This window comes from Hyperolius riggenbachi, chromosome 1 (genome assembly GCF_040937935.1).
Source record: "Hyperolius riggenbachi isolate aHypRig1 chromosome 1, aHypRig1.pri, whole genome shotgun sequence".
Classification (NCBI taxonomy): domain Eukaryota; kingdom Metazoa; phylum Chordata; class Amphibia; order Anura; family Hyperoliidae; genus Hyperolius; species Hyperolius riggenbachi.
The window spans coordinates 292400476-292421556 of NC_090646.1; the positions used below are offsets into that span (position 1 = coordinate 292400476).

Here is a 21081-nt window from a genome sequence, read left to right on the forward strand (position 1 = left end):
GCTGTCTGCAGTTAGTCATATTAATGATATCAATACACGCTTCTATTGCATTCCCTGTTCCGCAACAGTATAGCAGTTATTAAAATTCGCAATAAAGCTGTCTGCCTCAACAGAGGCTCTCACCACTCCATCATACGATTTTCAGCCATCAGGTTCTGTTCCCTTGCAGAGCATTCATACAGCCTTCATCCCATATACAGTCCCAGGGATAGTGCTGCCTGTGTGGTCTCCCCAGGTTGTGGTTTCCTGGTGTGTGTATGCCAGCATTAGCTCACAGCCGTAATCTGGTCAGTCTCTCATCCCCTCTTGTAAACAGCCCCACAATCTGTCCGGCGCCGGTCTAGCATGGAGGCTTCGGCTATCGGCCGCTTCCGGCCTTAATCATGTGATCTCGTGATTAAGGCCGGAAGCGGCCGATACGCGTGGTGAGGAGGCCCACGCTGCGACATAGCACATGCCAGACTATCCTCCCCGCAGAAGCCTCCATGCTAGACCGGCGCCGGACAGATTGTGGGGCTGTTTACAAGAGGGGATGAGAGACTGACCAGATTACGGCTGTGAGCTAATGCTGGCATACACACACCAGGAAACCACAACCTGGGGAGACCACACAGGCAGCACTATCCCTGGGACTGTATATGGGATGAAGGCTGTATGAATGCTCTGCAAGGGAACAGAACCTGATGGCTGAAAATCGTATGATGGAGTGGTGAGAGCCTCTGTTGAGGCAGACAGCTTTATTGCGAATTTTAATAACTGCTATACTGTTGCGGAACAGGGAATGCAATAGAAGCGTGTATTGATATCATTAATATGACTAACTGCAGACAGCTTTGCTACTAACACTAATGACTGCTATACTGCTGCTGAACAGGAATTGCAATAGAAGCGGACTTTTTGAATTTACCATCATGAATGAGAGCCATAGTACTATCGAACAGGAACTGTAATAGAAGTGTAACTTATACCCCTTTAGAGCTGCAAGACCAAATCCCCACTCAGCTGGGGGAAACCCAGGTTTCTAGTTGGGAGAAGTGCAATAGTATATAGAATAGGACTGTGCGTGATGGGATCCCGTGTGTGATAGAGGTGTGTTGGTGCTGAGTGCATGTGCCCAGCCGGCTGTGCTATAGATCAATAGCAGCGTGTTTTATGATTTTAATTGATACACGAAGTGACATGCAGAGTGTGCTATACCATTATTAATAAAGTTTTGTAAAAGTGACATTGAAGCAGAGGTGGAACTATTTTCTTTGATCGGCCACATCAGCTGACGTAAATCAGGCGTGTGTACGAAGCTTTAGCTACCAAGTCATCTTGATTAATTTGTTTAATTCTTGCTTAGTTTCTGGTTTGTTCTAACTACATGGTTAGCTGTCCAAGCTACTAGGTCACCCTGACTTATTAGCATTTGGTTGTGAAATGCAACTTAATCAATGCAACTCATTAGCAGCTTCAAACTAAATTTTACATTTGAAAGTTGCTGGTGTATTCTAAGCCTCTGTCGGCATATCTCGTTTAGTTGTCTAGTGCAGCCAAACAAGAGCGTGGCAGGGAGCAGTTATATTTACCTGTTCTGTACAGCTTCTTCTCTTCCTTCACCAGCGGCTCTGAACTTCAGACAGTTCTTCTGAGTCCCGATCACATGATATGACTCTTCCACCACCGGCTGGCGCTATAACGTTGACAGGGTCTCCTGGATCCCGATCACATGCCATATCATGTGATCGGAACCGAGAAGACATGTCGGGATTACATTGCCGCCACGGTGGAGGAAGAAGAAGCCGATCCAGCATCTGGGCAGCTAACTATGAAAGCTCCCTGCCGTCCGCTCTGCATACCCTGCCAGGCTGGGGAAGGTACACTTCCCCAACGGCAACTGCTTAAGGGTTAAACTGTAAAAAGTAATTTTTACAATGAAGGTGGAATTTCAGTTGGATATGGATATGAAGATAACTGTGCTGTATACTAGACTGAATATTTTACTTTAGTTCTCATCTAGAGAGGTTCTAAAAATTAATAAAATTGCGTATATTTTACAATATTCACATAAATTACTGACTGTTTGCATATTGTAAAATCTTTCCTCACCCCAATTTACATTCTGAAATGTATCACAGGTGGCCACATGTTTAGTCCTGTCAGTTGATCTCTGCGGAATGTTATATTACTGAGAGCTCTATGCACAAAGGGAGATACTGCTTGCTTGGTAACAGCCGTTATCTCCCACAATGCAATGAGGTTAACAGGAAACTGGCAAATCATGACACTGTGGGAGAGGTTTCACCACTCCTCCGGACAATCTACTCAAGAAAAAGACTTCTTGTGGGAAAGGAGGTATCAGCTACTGATTGGGATGAAGTTCAATTCTGGGTTAAAGCGGTATCGTCACCATAAAAATCAAATTTCAACAGCAACTGGCCTGAGTGTATTAAGTGATAAAGATGCTAATCCTGCATTCAAAACTTTCAAAACTTTTTCTGCGGTTATGATTTGGAGTTATCACATACTTAACCTGCTGGGCGGTCTGGACGAGCTCAGCTCGTCCAGTACCGCCGGAGCCTGCCGCTCAGGCCCTGCTGGGCCGATTTGGCTCAAATAAAAAGCAGCACACGCAGCCGGCACTTTGCCAGCCGCGTGTGCTGCCTGATCGCCGCCGCTCTGCGGCGATCCGCCGCGAGCAGCGGCGAAAGAGGGCCCCCCTAGCCGCCTGAGCCCAGCGTAGCCGGAACAAAAAGTTCCGGCCAGCGCTAAGGGCTGGATCGGAGGCGGCTGACGTCAGGACGTCGGCTGACGTCGATGACGTCACTCCGCTCGTCGCTATGGCGACGATGTAAGCAAAACAAGGAAGGCCGCTCATTGCGGCCTTCCTTGTTTATTCTGGGCGCCGGAGGCGATCGGAAGATCGCCTCCGGAGCGCCCTCTAGTGGGCTTTCATGCAGCCAACTTTCAGTTGGCTGCATGAAATAGTTTTTTTTTTATTAAAAAAAAACCCTCCCGCAGCCTGCCTGGCGATCTTAATAGAACGCCAGGCAGGTTAAGGAACACTGGTCCTTTAGTAGTCGTGCCAAAGAATTGCATGCTGGGGGGGTTCTTTTTATCTATAATCTATTCCTCCTCTTCCCTTTATTTCCCTGCCAGCTTCTTATCTGAAACCTAATCCCCTACTCACTTGTGTTTACAAGCAAGGCTGAGGTGATTCAGCGATTCGAGGAGACAAGAAAAAAAGTAAAGGGCAGAAATGACATCACGAGTTAACCACTTCCCGACCACCTAACGCACAGGGGCGGCCGGGAAGTGGAGTCCTGAAGGACCGGCTCACCCACAGAGGCGGCGGTCCTTTTAGGGGCATGGGCGGAGCGATCGTGTCATCCGTGACGCGATTCTCCGCCTCCGCTTGGCTCCGTTCGCCCGCCGCAACATCCCGCCGGCCATACGGAAGCGCCGGCGGGATGTTAACCCGATGATCGCCGCAAACAAAGTGTATAATACACTTTGTAATGTTTACAAAGTGTATTATACAGGCTGCCTCCTGCCCTGGTGGTCCCAATGTCCGAGGGACCACCAGGGCAGGCTGCAGCCACCCTATGTCGCACCCAAGCACACTGATTTCTCCCCCCCCTGCCCCAGATCGCCCACAGCACCCATCAGACCCCCCCCTGCCCACCCCCAGACCCCTGTTTGCACCCAATTACCCCCCTAATCACCCATCAATCACTCCCTGTCACTATCTGTAAACGCTATTTTTTTTTATCCCCCCCCCTGATCACCCCCCCCACCCCATCAGATTCTCCCCAGACCCCCCCCCCCCCCCCGTGTACTGTATGCATCTATCCCCCTGATCACCTGTCAATCACCCCCTGTCACTGCCACCCATCAATCAGCCCCTAACCTGCCCCTTGCGGGCAATCTGATCACCCACACACACCGATAGATCGCCCGCAGATCCGACGTCAGATCACCTCCCAAGTGCAGTGTTTACATCTGTTATCTACCCTAAACACCCACTAATTACCCATCAATCACCCATCAATCACCTCCTACCACCACCTGTCACTGTTACCCATCAGATCAGACCCTAATCTGCCCCTTGCGGGCACCCAATCACCCGCCTACACGCTCAGATTGCCCTCAGACTCCCCTTATCAATTCGCCAGTGCAATATTTACATCTGTGCTTCCCTGTAATAACCCACTGATCACCTGTCAATCACCCATCAATCACCCCATCACTGCCACCCATCAATCACCCCCTGGCACTGTCACCCATCAATCAGCCCCTAACCTGCCCCTTGCGGGCAATCTGATCACCCACCCACACCAATAGATCGCCCGCAGATCCGACGTCAGATCACCTCCCAAGTGCAGTGTTTATATCTGTTCTCTATCCTAAACACTCACTAATTACCCATCAGTCACCCCCTGTCACTGCTACCTATCAGATTAGACCCCTATCTGCCCCTAGGGCACTCAATCACCCGCCCACACCCTCAGAATGCCCTCAGGCCCCAGCCCTGATCACCTCGCCAGTGCATTGCTTGCATCTATTCCCCCCTCTAATCACACCTTGAGACACCCATCAATCACCTCCTGTCACCCCCTAGCACACCTACCCATCAGATCAGGCCCTAATTTGCCCCGTGTGGGCTCCTGATCACTCGGCCAAACCCTCAGATCCCCCTCAGACCCCCTTCCGATCACCTCCCCAGTGCATTGATTGCATCTATTTTCCCCTCTAACCACCCCCTGAGACACCCATCGATCACCTCCTGTCACCCCCCTAGCACTCCTATCCATCAGATCAGGCCCAATACAACCTGTCATCTAAACGGCCACCCTGCATATGACCGGTTCCACAAAATTCGCCCCCTCATAGACCACCTGTCATCAAAATTTGCAGATGCTTATACCCCTGAACAGTCATTTTGAGACATTTGGTTTCCAGACTACTCACGGTTTTGGGCCCGTAAAATGCCAGGGCGGTATAGGAACCCCACAAACTGACCCCATTTTAGAAAAAAAGACACCCCAATGTATTCTGTTAGGTGTATGACGAGTTCATAGAAGATTTTATTTTTTGTCAAAAGTTAGCAGAAATTGAATTTTTTTTTTTCCACAAAGTGTCATTTTTCACTAACTTGTGACAAAAAATAAAATCTTCTATGAACTCGCCATACACCTAATGGAATACCTTGGGGTGTCTTCTTTCTAAAATGGGGTCACTTGTGGGGTTCCTATACTGCCCTGGCATTTTAGGGGCCCTAAACCGTGAGTAGTCTAGAAAACAAATGCCTCAAAATGACCTGTGACTAGGACGTTGGGCCCCTTAGCGCACCTAGGCTGCAAAAAAAAAAGTGTCACACATGTGGTATCGCTGTACTCAGGAGAAGTAGTATAATGTGTTTTGGGGTGTATTTTTACACATACCCATGCTGGGTGGGAGAAAATGGACAATCTGTAAATGGACAATTGTGTGTAAAAAAAAATCAAACAATTGTCATGTACAGAGATATTTCTCCCACTCAGCATGGGTATGTGTAAAAATACACCCCAAAACACATTATACTACTTCTCCTGAGTACGGCGGTACCACATGTGGCACTTTTTTACACCCTAAGTACGCTAAGGGGCCCAAAGTCCAATGAGTACCTTTAGGATTTCACAGGTCATTTTGCGACATTTGGTTTCAAGACTACTCCTCACGGTTTAGGGCCCCTAAAATGCCAGGGCAGTATAGGAACCCCACAAATGACCCCATTCTAGAAAGAAGACACCCAAACGTATTCCGTTAGGAGTATGGTGAGTTCATAGAAGATTTTATTTTTTGTCACAAGTTAGCGGAAAATGACACTTTGTGAAAAAAAAACAACAATTAAAATCAATTTCCGCTAACTTGTGACAAAAAAAATAAAAAAACTTCTATGAACTCACCGTAGTACTAACGGAATACCTTGGGGTGTCTTCTTTCTAAAATGGGGTCATTAGTGGGGTTCCTATACTACCCTGGCATTTTAGGGGCCCTAAACCGTGAGGAGTAGTCTTGAAACAAAATGACCTGTGAAATCCTAAAGGTACTCATTGGACTTTGGGCCCCTTAGCGCAGTTAGGCTGAAAAAAAGTGCCAATCGTGGTATCGCCGTACTCTGGAGAAGTAGTATAATGTGTTTTGGGGTGTATTTTTACACATACCCATGCTGGGTGGGAGAAATATCTCTGTAAATGACAATTTGTTAATTTTTTTTACACACAATTGTCCATTTACTGAGTTATTTCTCCCACCCAGCATGGGTATGTGTAAAAATACACCCCAAAACACATTATACTACTTCTCCCGAGTACGGCGATACCACATGATTGGCACTTTTTTGCAGCCTAACTGCGCTAAGGGGCCCAAAGTCCAATGAGTACCTTTAGGATTTCACAGGTCATTTTTGTTTCAAGACTACTCCTCACGGTTTAGGGCCCCTAAAATGCCAGGGCAGTATAGGAACCCCACAAATGACCCCATTTTAGAAAGAAGACACCCTAAGATATTCCGTTAGTACTACGGTGAGTTCATAGAAGATTTTATTTTTTGTCACAAGTTAGCGGAAATTGATTTTTATTGGTTTTTTTCACAAAGTGTCATTTTCCGCTAACTTGTGACAAAAAATAAAATCTTCTATGAACACACCGTACTCCTAACGGAATACCTTGGGGTGTCTTCTTTCTAAAATGGGGTCATTTATGGGGTTCCTATACTGCCCTGGCATTTTAGGGGCCCTAAACCGTGAGGAGTAGTCTTGAAACCAAATGTCGCAAAATGACCTGTGAAATCCTAAAGGTACTCATTGAACTTTGGGCCCCTTAGCGCAGTTAGGATGCAAAAAAGATCCACACATGTGGTATTGCCGTACTCGGGAGAAGTAGTATAATGTGTTTTGGGGTGTATTTTTACACATACCCATGCTGAGTGGGAGAAAGATCTCTGTAAATGGACAATTGTGTGTAAAAAAAATTAACAAATTGTCATTTACAGAGATATTTCTCCCACCCAGCATGGGTATGTGTAAAAATACACCCCAAAACACATTATACTACTTCTCCCGAGTATGGCAATACCACATGTGTGGCACTTTTTTGCAGCCTAACTGCGCTAAGGGGCCCAAAGTCCAATGAGCACCTTTAGGCTTTACAGGGGTGCTTACAAATTAGCACCCCCAAAATGCGAGGACAGTAAACACACCCCACAAATGACCCCATTTTGGAATGTAGACACTTCAAGGTATTCAGAGAGGGGCATGATGAGTCCGTGGCAGATTTCATTTTTTTTTGTCGCAAGTTAGAAGAAATGGAAACTTTTTTTTTTTTGTCACAAAGTGTCATTTTCCGCTTACTTGTGACAAAAAATAATATCTTCTATGAACTCACTATGCCTCTTAGTACTCACTATGCCTCTTAGTGAATACTTTGGGATGTCTTCTTTCCAAAATGGGGTCATTTGGGGGGTATTTATACTATCCTGGAATTCTAGCCCCTCATGAAACATGACAGGTGGTCAGAAAAGTCATAGATGCTTGAAAATGGGAAAATTCACTTTTTGCACCATAGTTTGTAAACGCTATAACTTTTACCCAAACCAATAAATATACACTGAATGGGTTTTTTTTTTATCAAAAACATGTTTGTCCACATTTTTCGCGATGTATACAGAAATTTTACTTTATTTGAAAAATGTCAGCACAGAAAGTAAAAAAAAAAAAAAAATTTTTTGCCAAAATTCATGTCTTTTTTGATGAATATAATAAAAAGTAAAAATTGCAGGAGCAATCAAATAGCACCAAAAGAAAGCTTTATTAGTGACAAGAAAAGGAGCCAAAATTCATTTAGGTGGTAGGTTGTATGAGCGAGCAATAAACCGTGAAAGCTGCAGTGGTCTGAATGGAAAAAAAGTGTCCGGTCCTTAAAGAGGATCTGTAACATGAAAAGATCCCCTGGGGGGTACTCACCTCGGGTGGGGGAAGCCTCAGGATCCTAATGAGGCTTCCCACGCCGTCCTCCATCCGTCAGGGGTCTCGCTGCAGCCCTCCGTGGAGTCCGTGCAGCGGTGACGTCAATATTTACCTTCCTGGCTCCTGCGCAGGCGCTCTGACAGCTGTTGGCTCCGAACTACACGGAAATACCCGATCGGCGTCGGATCTGCTCTACTGCGCAGGCGCAAGTTTCCTGCGCCTGCGCAGTAGAGCGGACCCGAATGAGATCGGGTATTTCCGTGTAGTTCGGAACGGAAAGCCGCCACAGCGCCCCCGCTGGAGCCAGCAAAGGTAAATATTGAACTGACAGTCGGCACAGTCGCCGGCTGTTCAGAGGGCTGCAGCGAGACCCCGTGGGACAGAGGACGGCGTGGGAAGCCTCATTAGGATCCGGAGGCTTCCCCCACCCGAGGTGAGTACCCCCCAGGGGATCTTTTTAATGTTACAGAGTGTCTTTAAGGGGGGGTAAAGCCCTAGGTCCTCAAGTGGTTAAGGTAGCCATACACTGGTCGATTTGCCATCAGATTCGACCAACAGATAGATCCCTCTCTGATCGAATCTGATCAGAGAGGGATCGTATGGCTACCTTTACTGCAAACAGATTGTGAACCGATTTCAGCCTGAAACCGTTCACAATCTGTTGTGGTGGTGGTGCTGCCGCCGCTCCCGCCCGCATACTTTACCTGCTCCGCCGGCGCGAGTCCTCCCGGTCACTGCTGCTTCATCTCCGCTCTGGTCTGGTCTCCGGCATGCTTCACTTCTTCCTGCCTGACAGGAAGTTTAAACAGTAGAGCGCCCTCTACTGTTTAAACTTCCTGCCGGGCTAGAAGAAGTGAAGCATGCTGGAGACCAGACCAGAGCGGAGACGAAGCAGCGGTGACCGGGAGGACTCGCGCCGGCAGAGCAGGTAATGTATGCGGGCTCTATTGCGTCGGTCGTCAGGCACTCGAACGCCGCTAGCGACGCGCTCCCTACCCGCGGGCGATCGATGGTAATTTTCCGCACGGAGAGATAGACGGGATAGATCGAAATTCGGCGTGTAGCGCGAAAGATTGGCAGCAGATTCGATCCCAGTGATCGAATCTGCTGTCGAAACGGTGGCAAATCGGGCCAGTGTATGGCCAGCTTTAGCCTTAACTGTGGGCAAAAGACATGGCCCCCACCAGGAACAGAATTCTCGTCATTTACTATATAACATTCACTGAAATCAAAACGTGGACAGTATAATACATGTGTTATGTAAGTAGGTCAAGTATTTATCTACTTATGTGTTTTTTTTCCCTGGCATAGTATGGCTGATCCTACTGCTTTAAAGATCCTTTTTAAGATAGGCGCTGCCTACTTTTTCAGAAGATCATTTTAACTTTTTTTTTTTTTTTACAATCATCTCCAAACCACATCTTCATCAACTCGCATAACTTATTTAAGGAACCTATGCAGAGCAAAGAAGATATAAAAAACAAGTACACAATGTTGCAGCTGTAGATCACAGTTTTCAGACAAGACAACTGTGTATACAGATGGCCATCAAAAAAAGCGTCTTGCACAAAAGTCGTAATATGAAACATTTGAAGCTATAGTCAATCTGGGAATCTAAAAGCTTGCAACTAAGATGAATACAGGAATAAAAAGCAACAAATATTTGTCATCACCTAATTGTCTGGTCAAACGAAGCACTGAGGATCTGGCTGCTGTCTTTTGAGAAACTGAGACATGTGACACCCTTACTGTGCGCACGTTCAAACCTCCTCAAACACTGTCCACTCTGAATCTTCCACACCTAAAACGATGAAAAAAAAATATATATATATATATATATATATATATCTATCCCTATACAAAATCTGTCCACATTGTTTACCTTGTAAAATCTATTTTATATTTAAAGTACAAATACCTTGATTTTTCCATCCTGTGCTCCTGTAGCTAACATTTCAGTATCCCGGCTAAAGCACATACACAGCACCGCATCATCCATCATCATGAAGTTATCCTGAGCCTGGTACTTCAGGTCCTAGAACGGCAAAAGGTGGCTACAATATTTAACCACATCCCTAAACCAAGAACAGAACACACTGCATAATGGCAGTAGCATTATTTAATTTCACCAGGGATGCGAAGCACTGAAAAGACTACAAATTCAGCAAACAGCCTATATTTAATAAAATGTTCTACTAATTAGTACAGGTCTGTTGCCATCACCGGGACCTTATCAGAGACCATAGCAAGAATTATTAAAAGGCTAATAAACTTGTATAGAAGTCATAGGACTCTTATGCAATTGCAGAACTAGCCAGCATTAAGCACTGGTTGTAAAATCATGCAATTATATCCCCCCCCCCCCCCCCCCCCCCCAGTAGGGAGGGAAAAAAAATTGCTTGGACAATATTCCCAAACTAATTAAACTAATTATGTTTCCCTATGCAACTGCCGGTCTCATTCTGCTGATAAGCAATGCTTCCTGTCAAACATTAAGGCAAATGAGCATGGAGCAAGTTTATCACCACGTGAAATTGCATACGGCCCATGTATGTTAACATGTATATTTTTTCCGTGTGTGAAAAACAGTGCTCAATTCCAAAAATCACTGATTCTGAAATGTTCAAGCACATAGAATGAGACCCAGGTTTTGGTCCTTAATTGTTTCCATCCCTCCTTCCCTAACTATTCTGCTCCCTTTGGCCAACTGTTCCCATTTCTAGTCATGCAATACTGGTGACAGGATTAGTTAGCAACGGTCTGGTTACATCAGAACACCGGGAGCAACTTAGCAAGGAAGAAATGGGCAGGCACAATTGGGGTCATGAGCAATAATGCAACATACATGCTGTATTCTATTTAAGATACAAGCATGCCAACCAAATTATGCAAATAGTAAGCTGTTAGATTGCGCCTATGCCAACACTAAAGGTACAGCGTGTGTTGATCCCTGTATGAAGAATGACCCACAGTTATAGACTGGCTCACCACAGTCATCATCCCTTCACTGGAGTGCGTATAACATCATCTGCAAACATAGTACAGAAGTATGTGCTGCTGATGGCTCATGCTGAGACATATCCAGGTGTGCAAGTACAACTATTGGGGCAATTTTGGTTTGAAGCTTATGGCGGTAAACTGAAAACTAAAAGCAGATAAATGAGTATTGATGAGAACCCTGGCGGTCTTAAAAGGAACTTGACATGTCTGGAATTTCATTCTTGAATATCCAGTGTTGTAAACCCCAAATCAGGGGAGGACATTAAGAGAGTGGTCATAAAAGTGAATAAAATGAAAAATATAGTAAATTGGGTAACAAAAAACAAAAAAGAAAGAAAAAGGGAATTAAGGAGAAGTGGTCCTCCACGAAAACCCAAATTTTAAATTATGTTCAGCATACTAAAGTATAAGCACACTAACACTGTAATAATGCTATAAAAAAAAACAAAAAACATTTTGTGTGTAATCAATAGAACTTGCCTTTCTGATCTTTCCAGTTGTAAAGTTCCAAACCTCAATAAAGCCATCTACAGATCCGGTTACCAGATACTGACCATCAGGTGAAAAACGGGCACATTCCACATGTGATTTCTGACCAAACTGTAAACAAATAAAATAGGAAAGTGTTAGAAAATGTTTAAAGCCCCAGAGGGTTTTCCCAGATTCTCCTCAACCCCTTTACTGCTGGCCAGCACCCTCTCCATCGCGGCTGCACCTGTCCATGTACGAATGCAATTGCACTGGCGCCAGTAGGGTTTGCAACTGTGCAGTAGCATGGATCGTCTTTGTGCTATTGCAAAAGTGCTGACCATATTGGCGCTTGCACAGTGCAGCCGCATTCGCTCTCGAAGGTGCGTGCATTTAACATTTAAGAAGAACATTTAAATTTGATAGCGTTTCAAATATTTGGAAATTTAAATGTCATTACCACAAAGATAAATAATCCTATCTCTCCTGTGTAGTCAGCTCTTTGACCAGATGTCCAGTTGTAATACTGAAAAATTATCCATTGAATATATTCACTCAATTTACCCTTATACATTCGGTAAAATTGGATGAAAAAGATTGGATCATTAGTGGCCACCTTAAGGCTAGCTTAAGTGTCTTTACTTTGGGAATGCAGAGAAAAGTGATAAGGGTGCAGCAACGGTCTTTACAAAGATACCTTCAACCAAAAGAAAAAAACCGGGGCTCGGAGCAGGCATGTGTAGTGGGCTCTCATGCCCACAGCTCCCTCCATTACTCTATACTAACCCTCTGAATTTACTTCTTGATCGGGAGGGTCAGTGAAAACTGTGCAGGCGTTACGCATCCTTGCTCCCGCGACTGATCTGATCTGAGCATGCGTACTACGTCACTTCTATATAATGCACATGCGCAGAGCATGGATGCGTGGTCTAGGACGCACGTTCCTGGGCAGCGTATGCAAACAGTCTTCGACAACCTTCCCATCAAGGAAATACTTCGGAGGGTCGGTACAGAGTAACGGAGTCCTCGTGAGAACAGGGGGCATATGAGGAGAGCACACTACACATGCCTGCTCCCCTAGTTTTTTGCAGTTTCCCACAGTCCGCATAGGGATGGCATAGAGCTGCATTGAGGTGCGACTGGAAGTAGGTGTGGTTGCGTGTGGCGATTGCACCTCTTGCCAGTAATGCGGTGAGTGGAAACTGGCCCTTAAGAAATGTTTTGAGCCTTGTATCCAAATGATTTCTAATAAGGTAGCCTAGATAATTGGCAAGCTAGGAGTATAGGTCGTTTATTCATTGTGGATCTCTGATGGGAGCAGAGATCAGACAGACCAGTGCATACCTGCATACCAGTGCAGCAGAGCTGCATGCCTACTTGACAAAAAGCTTTACTTATCTTTACTTATTCTGAGACCTCAGCTGAAATCTTAAAAAGTTTACCCAAACTTAGAGATGGGTTTCTGCCATTTTTATTCCTTTTAAAAAGATTATAGACGCTTGGCTTTAAAGAGACTCCGTAACAAAAATTGCATCCTGTTTTTTTATCATCCTACAAGTTCCAAAAGCTATTCTAATGTGTTCTGGCTTACTGCAGCACGTTCTACTATCACCATCTCTTTAATAAATCAACTTATCTCTCTCTTGTCAGACTTGTCAGCCTGTGTCTGGAAGGCTGCCAAGTTCTTCAGTGTTGTGGTTCTGTGATGCATCTCCCCCCTCCATGCCCCTCTGTGCACACTGCCTGTGTATTATTTAGATTAGGGAAGCTTCTCTCTTCACTCTTATCTTTTACAAGCTGGATTAATCCTCCTCTGAGCTGGCTTGGCTTTCACATACTGAGGAATTACATACAGGCAGAGCTGTCTGCACTCTGCAGGAAGAAACAGCATAACACTTCAGTGGAAGATAGCTGCAGGGGGAAAGAAACACACAAATGATCTCTTGAGATTCAAAAGGAAGGGTGTATAAAGCCTGCTTGTGTATGAATGTATTTTCTATGTGTGGACATACTGTACATCAACCTACTTCCTGTTTTGGTGGCCATTTTGTTTGTTTATAAACAAACTTTAAAACGGTTTTTAACCACTTTTAATGCGGCGAGGAGCGGCGAAATTGTGACAGAGGGTAATAGGAGATGTCCCCTAACGCACTGGTATGTTTACTTTTGTGCGATTTTAACAATACAGATTCTCTTTAAAGCAAACCTGTAATTATTAAAAATAAAAAAAAGTTGCTTACTTCTGTAGAGGGAAGCCTCTGAATCCTCCAGAGGCTTCTCCGATCCTTCTTGAGCCCACCGCTGGTTGGCGGGACCCTCTTCTTCTTGGCAGACATGTTCAAGTCAGTGAACAAGCGTGTTCACACAGTGCAGGCACACTGACAGTAGCACAGAGCCGCACATGCTTGGAGGAAAAAGCTGTGCACAAGCAGCTCTGTACTACTGCGAAAGCCCTCTTGTGCCTGCACAGTGAGCCTACGCACATACATGGATGGGAGCCCAGACACTAGTTTAATCTGAGCATCTAAGTTTACACCCAAATTTCATTTCAGGAAACACTTTAATAATGCTTGCCTTTAGTTTTTGTAGTATCCAAGACACACGCTTGCAACAAAGAACAAACCCCACCTGACCTGCATAGCTGTTCACTATAAGGTACCCATTAACAGTACAATATAGTCCTCAGATGCAATCATTCAATCAGATTTTTACGATCTAATTGTACAGAAAACCACGCAGTATGTGAAGAAAATAGTCGTGAAATGAATGGTTGACAGAATTAGAGAACTGTCAATAAGAATGATTGAGGAAATACCACGATTTTCTGGTTTATGGAAACAATCTATAATTGCCTTCCGATTACTTATGAACCCGCAAATCTATTTGAATGATCAAATCTGAGAAAAATATCATTGGGCACCATAAGGCACTGTAGATTTCCTACCCTACAACAGTTAAATCATGGCATAAAACAACTGCCTCTAAGAAGCGGGCATACATGCAACATGCATCAAGGTGGAAAAGTGGTGTTTATGTTTCTGGTATTGATCCAGCCTCTGGGTAAAACAATTTTTCTTTACCTGCCATTTCTTTGCTTATCTTGAACAATACTCAGTCCTAATCTCCTTCCACTCTTACAGTCACTAATATTTTGTTTCTACTTAAAAGGGATACTAACCAGTCTCTTAAAAAAGAAAACCGGACTTACCTGGGGCTTCTTCCAGCCCACCGTAGCCGGCGACGTCCCTGGCCCCCTCCACTGCCCCGCTTGTGGCGGCTGCCGTAGGATCCCTCCGTGTTTGTCTTTAGAGAACAGTGCATGCGCAGGGCTCTTACGGCGGCTGGCTCGATAGCTACACAGCAGGGGCGAGCACTCGCGTCTTCACCAGAATTCTGCTTGTTACCGGAGCCGCCAGCGTGACAGCGGAGGGAGCCAGGAGGATGTTGGGGACCTTGCGGGCTACAGCGGGCTGGAGGAAGCCCCAGGTAAGTCAGATTTTCTTTTTTTAAGAGACTGCTCAGTATCCCTTTAATCATCTGTCATTCTTATTTGCAATACTGTTCATTCAATATCATAATTGCTGCTGTTATTTCTGGTCAGAACTAGGCACGTGCACTTGATATTCAGTTGCACAGGTATTGCACGGGCACTTTTTGGTTGATATCACATCAGATACCACTGCACTTACTAATTATATATTGTTGGTCAATTGCTATTTAATCCTGTGATCCAATCACCTTAGCTATTGCAATGTACACATATTATTATGCACTTTAGTGACTGTTGTGGTTGTTCAATCGTTTTAATTGACTTTACCTTTATTGTTTAGACTTTTTGACTTATTGAACATCTAATTGTATGGATCCTGGTTGCCTCCCCCCTTTGAATTCACTTTATGGTGATGTTTTAATTGGTTTACTTTTTTCTCCGCTCAACTGTTTCAATAAAGTTTTGACAATTAATTTATTACATGGTCTGGTCAGGAGCTATTTGGAGATCTTTTGTAACAATTCTCTATTCTATTACAGCTCTGTAGCACATTTCAGATGTTATTCATGATGTAATTCAATTAATGTACTGTGCTGGTCCTCTTTTTGGCTGCCATACAGCAACTACATTTGTTGATTAACCTCCCTGCCGTTATAAAAATTTGCTGCGCACAGCAGGGAGGGCGGTTTTTTGCATTTTTTTTTTAGCTCTGATGCGGCGGGTTGCGGCGAATCGGCGCGGAGCGGCGGCGATCGTAAGTTACATGCAGCTAGCAAAGTGCTAGCAAATCGGCCCAGCAGGGCCTGAGGAAACCTCCGCGGCAGGTTACCCCGAGCTGAGCTCGGGATAACCGGCAAGGAGGTTAACTTTTCTAGTCTGACAGAACAAAAATGGACAAAACCTGTGTGTATTTTTATATTTAAAGGGAGCCTAAACTGAGGATATGTATTTTTCCTTTTAAACAATACCAGTTGCCTGGCAGCCCTGCTGATCTCTTTAGCTGCAGTAGTGGCTCAATCACAAACCTGAAACAAGCATGCAGCTAGTCCAGTCTGACTTCAGTCAGAGCACCTGATCTGCATGCTTGTTCAGGAGCTGTGGCTGAAAGTATTAGAGACACAGGATCAGCAGGAGAGTAAGACAACAGGTATTATTTTAAAATGCAAATCAATATCCTCAGTTTAGGTTCCCTTTAACTTGAAAATTGGCATGAGGTCTACTTCACTAATTATGGCCAGAAGGTTTTTGTTTAGGACTCCATTTCTTGTGTGCATCTCCAACAGACAGTCTCCCCCAGACCGGCTATTTCAATTTCTCCTACCAAACAAATATCAAATGACCCACGGTGCTGGTTCGTGGATAAATCTATTTACACAACTAAATAACATGCTAAAATGTACTGCCACCTGCCCATCTGTTTACCTTGATATGTCTGCTCAACTGTGTGGGGAATTTCTCCTCTTCTACATCTTTCACAGCTGCTTTACCTCGGAACAAATCAATGGTCATTCCTGGAGGCAGGAGACCCTGGTGCTGCTGCCATTTTAAAGCCTAATGAGCAAAACAAGAGAAGGCTGTTAGTACACAACCCTCAAAACAAAGTTTAAGCTTTTCACTAGACAGACATTAAATAAAATAAAAAATCTACGGTAAGTTACAACAAAATGTAGAAAACCATCACATTTATGAGTTATATACTATAATATTGTGAATCCCATGCAATTTCACTAAACATTTATTTCTGAACCCCAGGCACTTGATTTAAAAACGTTCCTTTTAGCGATTATACCACTATTCTGGTAATGCGGACACCACTTCCCTCACCAACCCTGCCATGTACAGCTCCTTAAATCCTGGCACTTCATTTTCAAGCAATTCTTACTGTTGTATACTTTGCCTTCCAAGCACTGGACAGCCTAGGCAAGATAAGAGGATGGAAGCTCTAAAAGTCAGGTTGCTAGCTACCAGGGGGTAGAAGGGGGGGGGGGGGTGAAGTTACCAGAATTTAAGCATCTACTCCATGCTGGATCACTGAGCAGAGTGACTTTGCATCAGAGAAGAGGAACAACTGTCAGCAGTGCCTCTGCCAAAGTTTCAGTGATCATAAACTTTAATTATATGGAGAACAGCTTTGTTATATGCTCAGGGCACAAAGTACAGAAGGAGAAAATGGTTATGCAAATAACTTGTGGTCATTTAGTCCTAATGAATAATTTCTTTTTTCTTCCTCATTACCTGCCCTAGCAGTGCCATAAGACGAGATGGAGGGACCACACTGACTTCTCCAGCCAGGGCTTGTGCTATTGCAGCTCTTCTTTTTTCTTTACTACTGCCATCTGGATATGCCTACATGTGGCGCACAAAAAAAAAAAAAAAAAAAAAAAAACAACAAACATTCAATTAGATTCCCAGTCCAAGAAGGAAATACGTCAAGTAATAGTGATTTGGTCTATGAGACTGACATACACTTATTTGAATCCAACTACTGGATCACTTACTGCAGTTAACAGGAGGCAAATTCCAATAAAAACCCAGCTTAACCCTCCTGGCTGTTAATTTTTTCTGCCAAATAGGCAGAAATCCATTTTTTTAAATATTTTTTTTTGTTTCATGTAAAGCTACCAGAGTGGTAGCTACATGAAACACCACTAGAGGGCGCATGCGTCCCTCTAGTGCGATCGTCGCCGGCATCAATAGCAAACAGGGGAACGCGTATATAACTGTTTGGCTTCTCCTGTCGCCATGGCGACGATCGGAATGATGTCATGGACGTCAGCCGACTTCCTGACGTCAGACGCCTCCGATCCAGCCCATAGCGCTGCCTTGAACTCATTGGTCCGGGCAGCACAGGGCTCTGGCGGGGCCCTCTCCCGCTGCTGCGTGCGGGCGATCGCCGCATAGCGGCGGCGATTAAGCTGTGCGCACAGCACTTTAAATGGGGCAAATCTCCCCACCAGGGGCAGAGATATTCTCCTGCGCGGCAATACCGCCAGGAAGGTTAAAGAAGGCAATAATTGCTGCATGTAATGTCTCAGAGTGAACATTTACATCCCCTTAACATTACTTTCTATCTCTGTCATCTCCCATAGGACCAAAAGGAGTTCATCCTGGCATTTGGTTTCCTCTCAAAAAATTGATGCATAATGGCAGGTGTTTGAAAACTTCCAGTTCTTGTTGGGACATTTTCTACCTAAGATTTTATAAGCAAATATACATTTTTGTAGACATTGCTAGAGTTCCACCTTGTAAACAGCAAGGAGTCAGTAACACCAACATAATCAGAGCCTGTTCTCTCATGAAAGAAGGTGAAACACTTGCATCAGGCGCAGAGATAACAGGGGCAGCATGTCTGTACTGTGTTTACACTTACAACATGCAGCCAGAGTAAAAGTGAGAGGAGAACGAGGTGAAGAGGTCATCATTGGGGAAAAGCAGCTTGTTGCACTGTGTGAGGAGTCTAACAGTGAGTGAGGAGGGAGGAGGCAGGAGAGCAGCAGTGTTTTATTTAACTTGCACAGCAGAAGGGAGGAGGTGGCACTACTGTTCTGACAGAGGAGGAATGGAGTGGCTGTGGGTGAGCAGTATGTTTGTCACAGACTCACAGCTAGCCAGTGTGTTATTGTGATGAGCTGCAGCATTCCATGTGAGTAAATTGTTGGGTGCTGTGCAATCATTCCAAATCGGGGGTGCATCCTCACAAGTTTGCTTCAGGCAGCAAACAGTCTAGAACCGGCCCTGAACGTAATTATGCGGATGCTCTGCCTCTGTTGTGGGCTAGGGTGATTGTTTAAGTACCATTGTTGCATCTTACATATTCTATTGGGCCATCGGTTCTTGATTAGGATTTATAACAAATGATACTATAATGATGCTGTAGATAGGCATAGCCTCATTGGAACGGTGGCATATATTAATGTGTGTTCACCATTCCTTACAGATGGGGCTTATTCATTGCTCTTAAACAGTATTGATGTGCCGCTGCCGCTAAGGAAATCTAAAAAGATTTAAATACAGCTGCTCATGTAGCTAGATATACTTAGAATGTTTTGTCGTTTTACTGTACATGCTATGCCAAAACTCAAAAATTCATCCTTGAAATTGCTTAACCACTTCCTGACGGCGGCAAGATGTTTAATATCTAAGCATTGGAAAGATGTTAACCCTCCTACAATATCTGAACTCCATGGTAGAATTAAGTATACATATAATTTAGAATATCTTACAGCCCGTCTGCAGGACAACTTGCTGGTTTTTGGAAAAATATGGGGTGATGTCTCTTTATAATAATTAAGGTATTTGTACTTTGCTTTAGATAAACAGTGAGCTGACATTACGCGACCGGCATAATCTCTCTCTATCTCTCGATCTATATCTTTCCCTTTTCTCTTTCCAATCTCACTCTGATCTGATCTATCCACTTACATGTTAGATATGGCCCCTTAGTTTATTAACATGCTACAGTTTTTGGTACAGATTAGCTGTGACGGCGAGTACTTAGTACCCTACAACAAAGTGCCTAAATTGTTGGTTTTTGGGACCAAAATGAGCTTAACTATGAGCCAACCCATAAAACTAAAAATCCTTTATAGCATTAAACCTAAAGGACGCCAATGAAACAAAAGAAACATTATTGCCAATATAGGAATTTTTATTGGTGTCACAGATTGGTTTGTATGAGAGTTTATATGGCTGTAAACATAATGCAATTGTATTGTCATGTGAGCTGGCTGTATATATGTTAAAGACAAAATAAAAATTTAAATAAGAAAAGGAGACGGTAAGAGCTCGCTGGGCAATACAAGTGCCAGTTGATCTCCATGCTGTACATGTGTCTACCATCTGCTGCTTTGCTGAACTGTCACAATATATCTGCCTATTGCCTGCTAACCTGCTGAACTGTCAGTGTGGAACTAACATTCAACTAGGCTTGCTTATTCCATGTGCTGAACTCACATGCTAAGTGAATCAATGTTTGCCTTAAGGTGTTGGCTGCTTATGCGTATTGTGACATGAAGAAGCATCTCTGTCATGAACTGTACCTGTGCTGAGAAGACTTGTTGTCGGCTGCATTGATACTGCTGAGCACGCCTCTGGGCGGTGATTGAAGTGATTTGTCGCAAGTTATCAAGAGTACCTGTTTACAACAAGGTCCTAGCATGATTATTGGAAATGTTGATTACCTGTATTATTACTGTGGCTGAGTGAGCAAGGTGTCACCATACCCCTTGCATGGCTGCACGATCCGTGCCAAAATGTTTTTTCCTACTAGGACATTTTTTTTTACGGTAGGCTGCGCGGCCAAAAGTGTTTTTCATGTGCACATGATATAGGAAGTCCTGTCAGGATTTATGGGATTATGAAGTAGGGGATTTGGTGTTTAGGGATAGATGAGCTGGTGGGTTGTGGGGAGGACTTACTGTTATGGGTTTTTATGTCATAAATAGTGAATTTTGCAAGTATTAAATAAAGTTTTGTATTTTTATAACCAATACATTTGTATTCAGTCAGGCCATAACCTTCCTTTATCCTATCTCAAAGTTTTTTTCCGTAATTAAATGTTCTTTTAATGTATCATGGTTGCAGACGCAAGAATGAATCACTGCTAAAATGTTTGCTTTAAATAAGGTAAAGTGAAAAAAGCATACCTCACGTGGATCAAAGTATGATCTAGCCAACAGGTTTTCCAAGTGAATGTATCTTTCAGGCTGGGTCTGTTTTAACATGATCATCGGGTCAGTCTGTCTCAGGAGAGATCTAGCAGCTCCCAACTCACGAAGTTCAATCAATTCCAATACAACCTAGAAAATGTAAAAGGTATTTTAATGGTAGCAAAAAATAGATAAGATAACTGGAGACTCATCTGGAACAATAATAATGCATTATTTATGGTGATATTATTTTGCATTGCCGTTTCTTTAACTTTAATCTACAGGTAATAGCAAAGGGGGGCATAATAATCTTCTTAAATATCTCCAATGTACACTCTCAGCTGTCTGCAATAGACACTGCAATGGCACCTAGCTAAGCTGTCTTAAAGTTCATCACATCATCAATTTCTATTTTCCAGGTCTGTCACGATTCAGGATTGAAGTCCTAGAAGATCCTAGTAGCCAGCAGGGCTGTGGAGTGGGAG

The 21081-nt window shown here is 44.0% G+C and overlaps 1 protein-coding gene across 1 annotated transcript in view; it reads right to left on the minus strand.

Moving 5' to 3' along the window:
• SMU1 (SMU1 DNA replication regulator and spliceosomal factor) overlaps positions 1-21081 on the minus strand; it is a 38730-nt gene that overhangs the window by 14132 nt on the left and 3517 nt on the right. Inside the window, exons 3-8 of the mRNA XM_068233722.1 lie at positions 20594-20746; positions 17184-17294; positions 16371-16499; positions 11471-11590; positions 9909-10025; positions 9664-9791 (exon numbers count right to left, since the gene is read on the minus strand). Coding sequence (XP_068089823.1) covers positions 9664-9791; positions 9909-10025; positions 11471-11590; positions 16371-16499; positions 17184-17294; positions 20594-20746 — 758 coding nt within the window. The remainder of the gene's footprint in view (positions 1-9663; positions 9792-9908; positions 10026-11470; positions 11591-16370; positions 16500-17183; positions 17295-20593; positions 20747-21081) is intronic.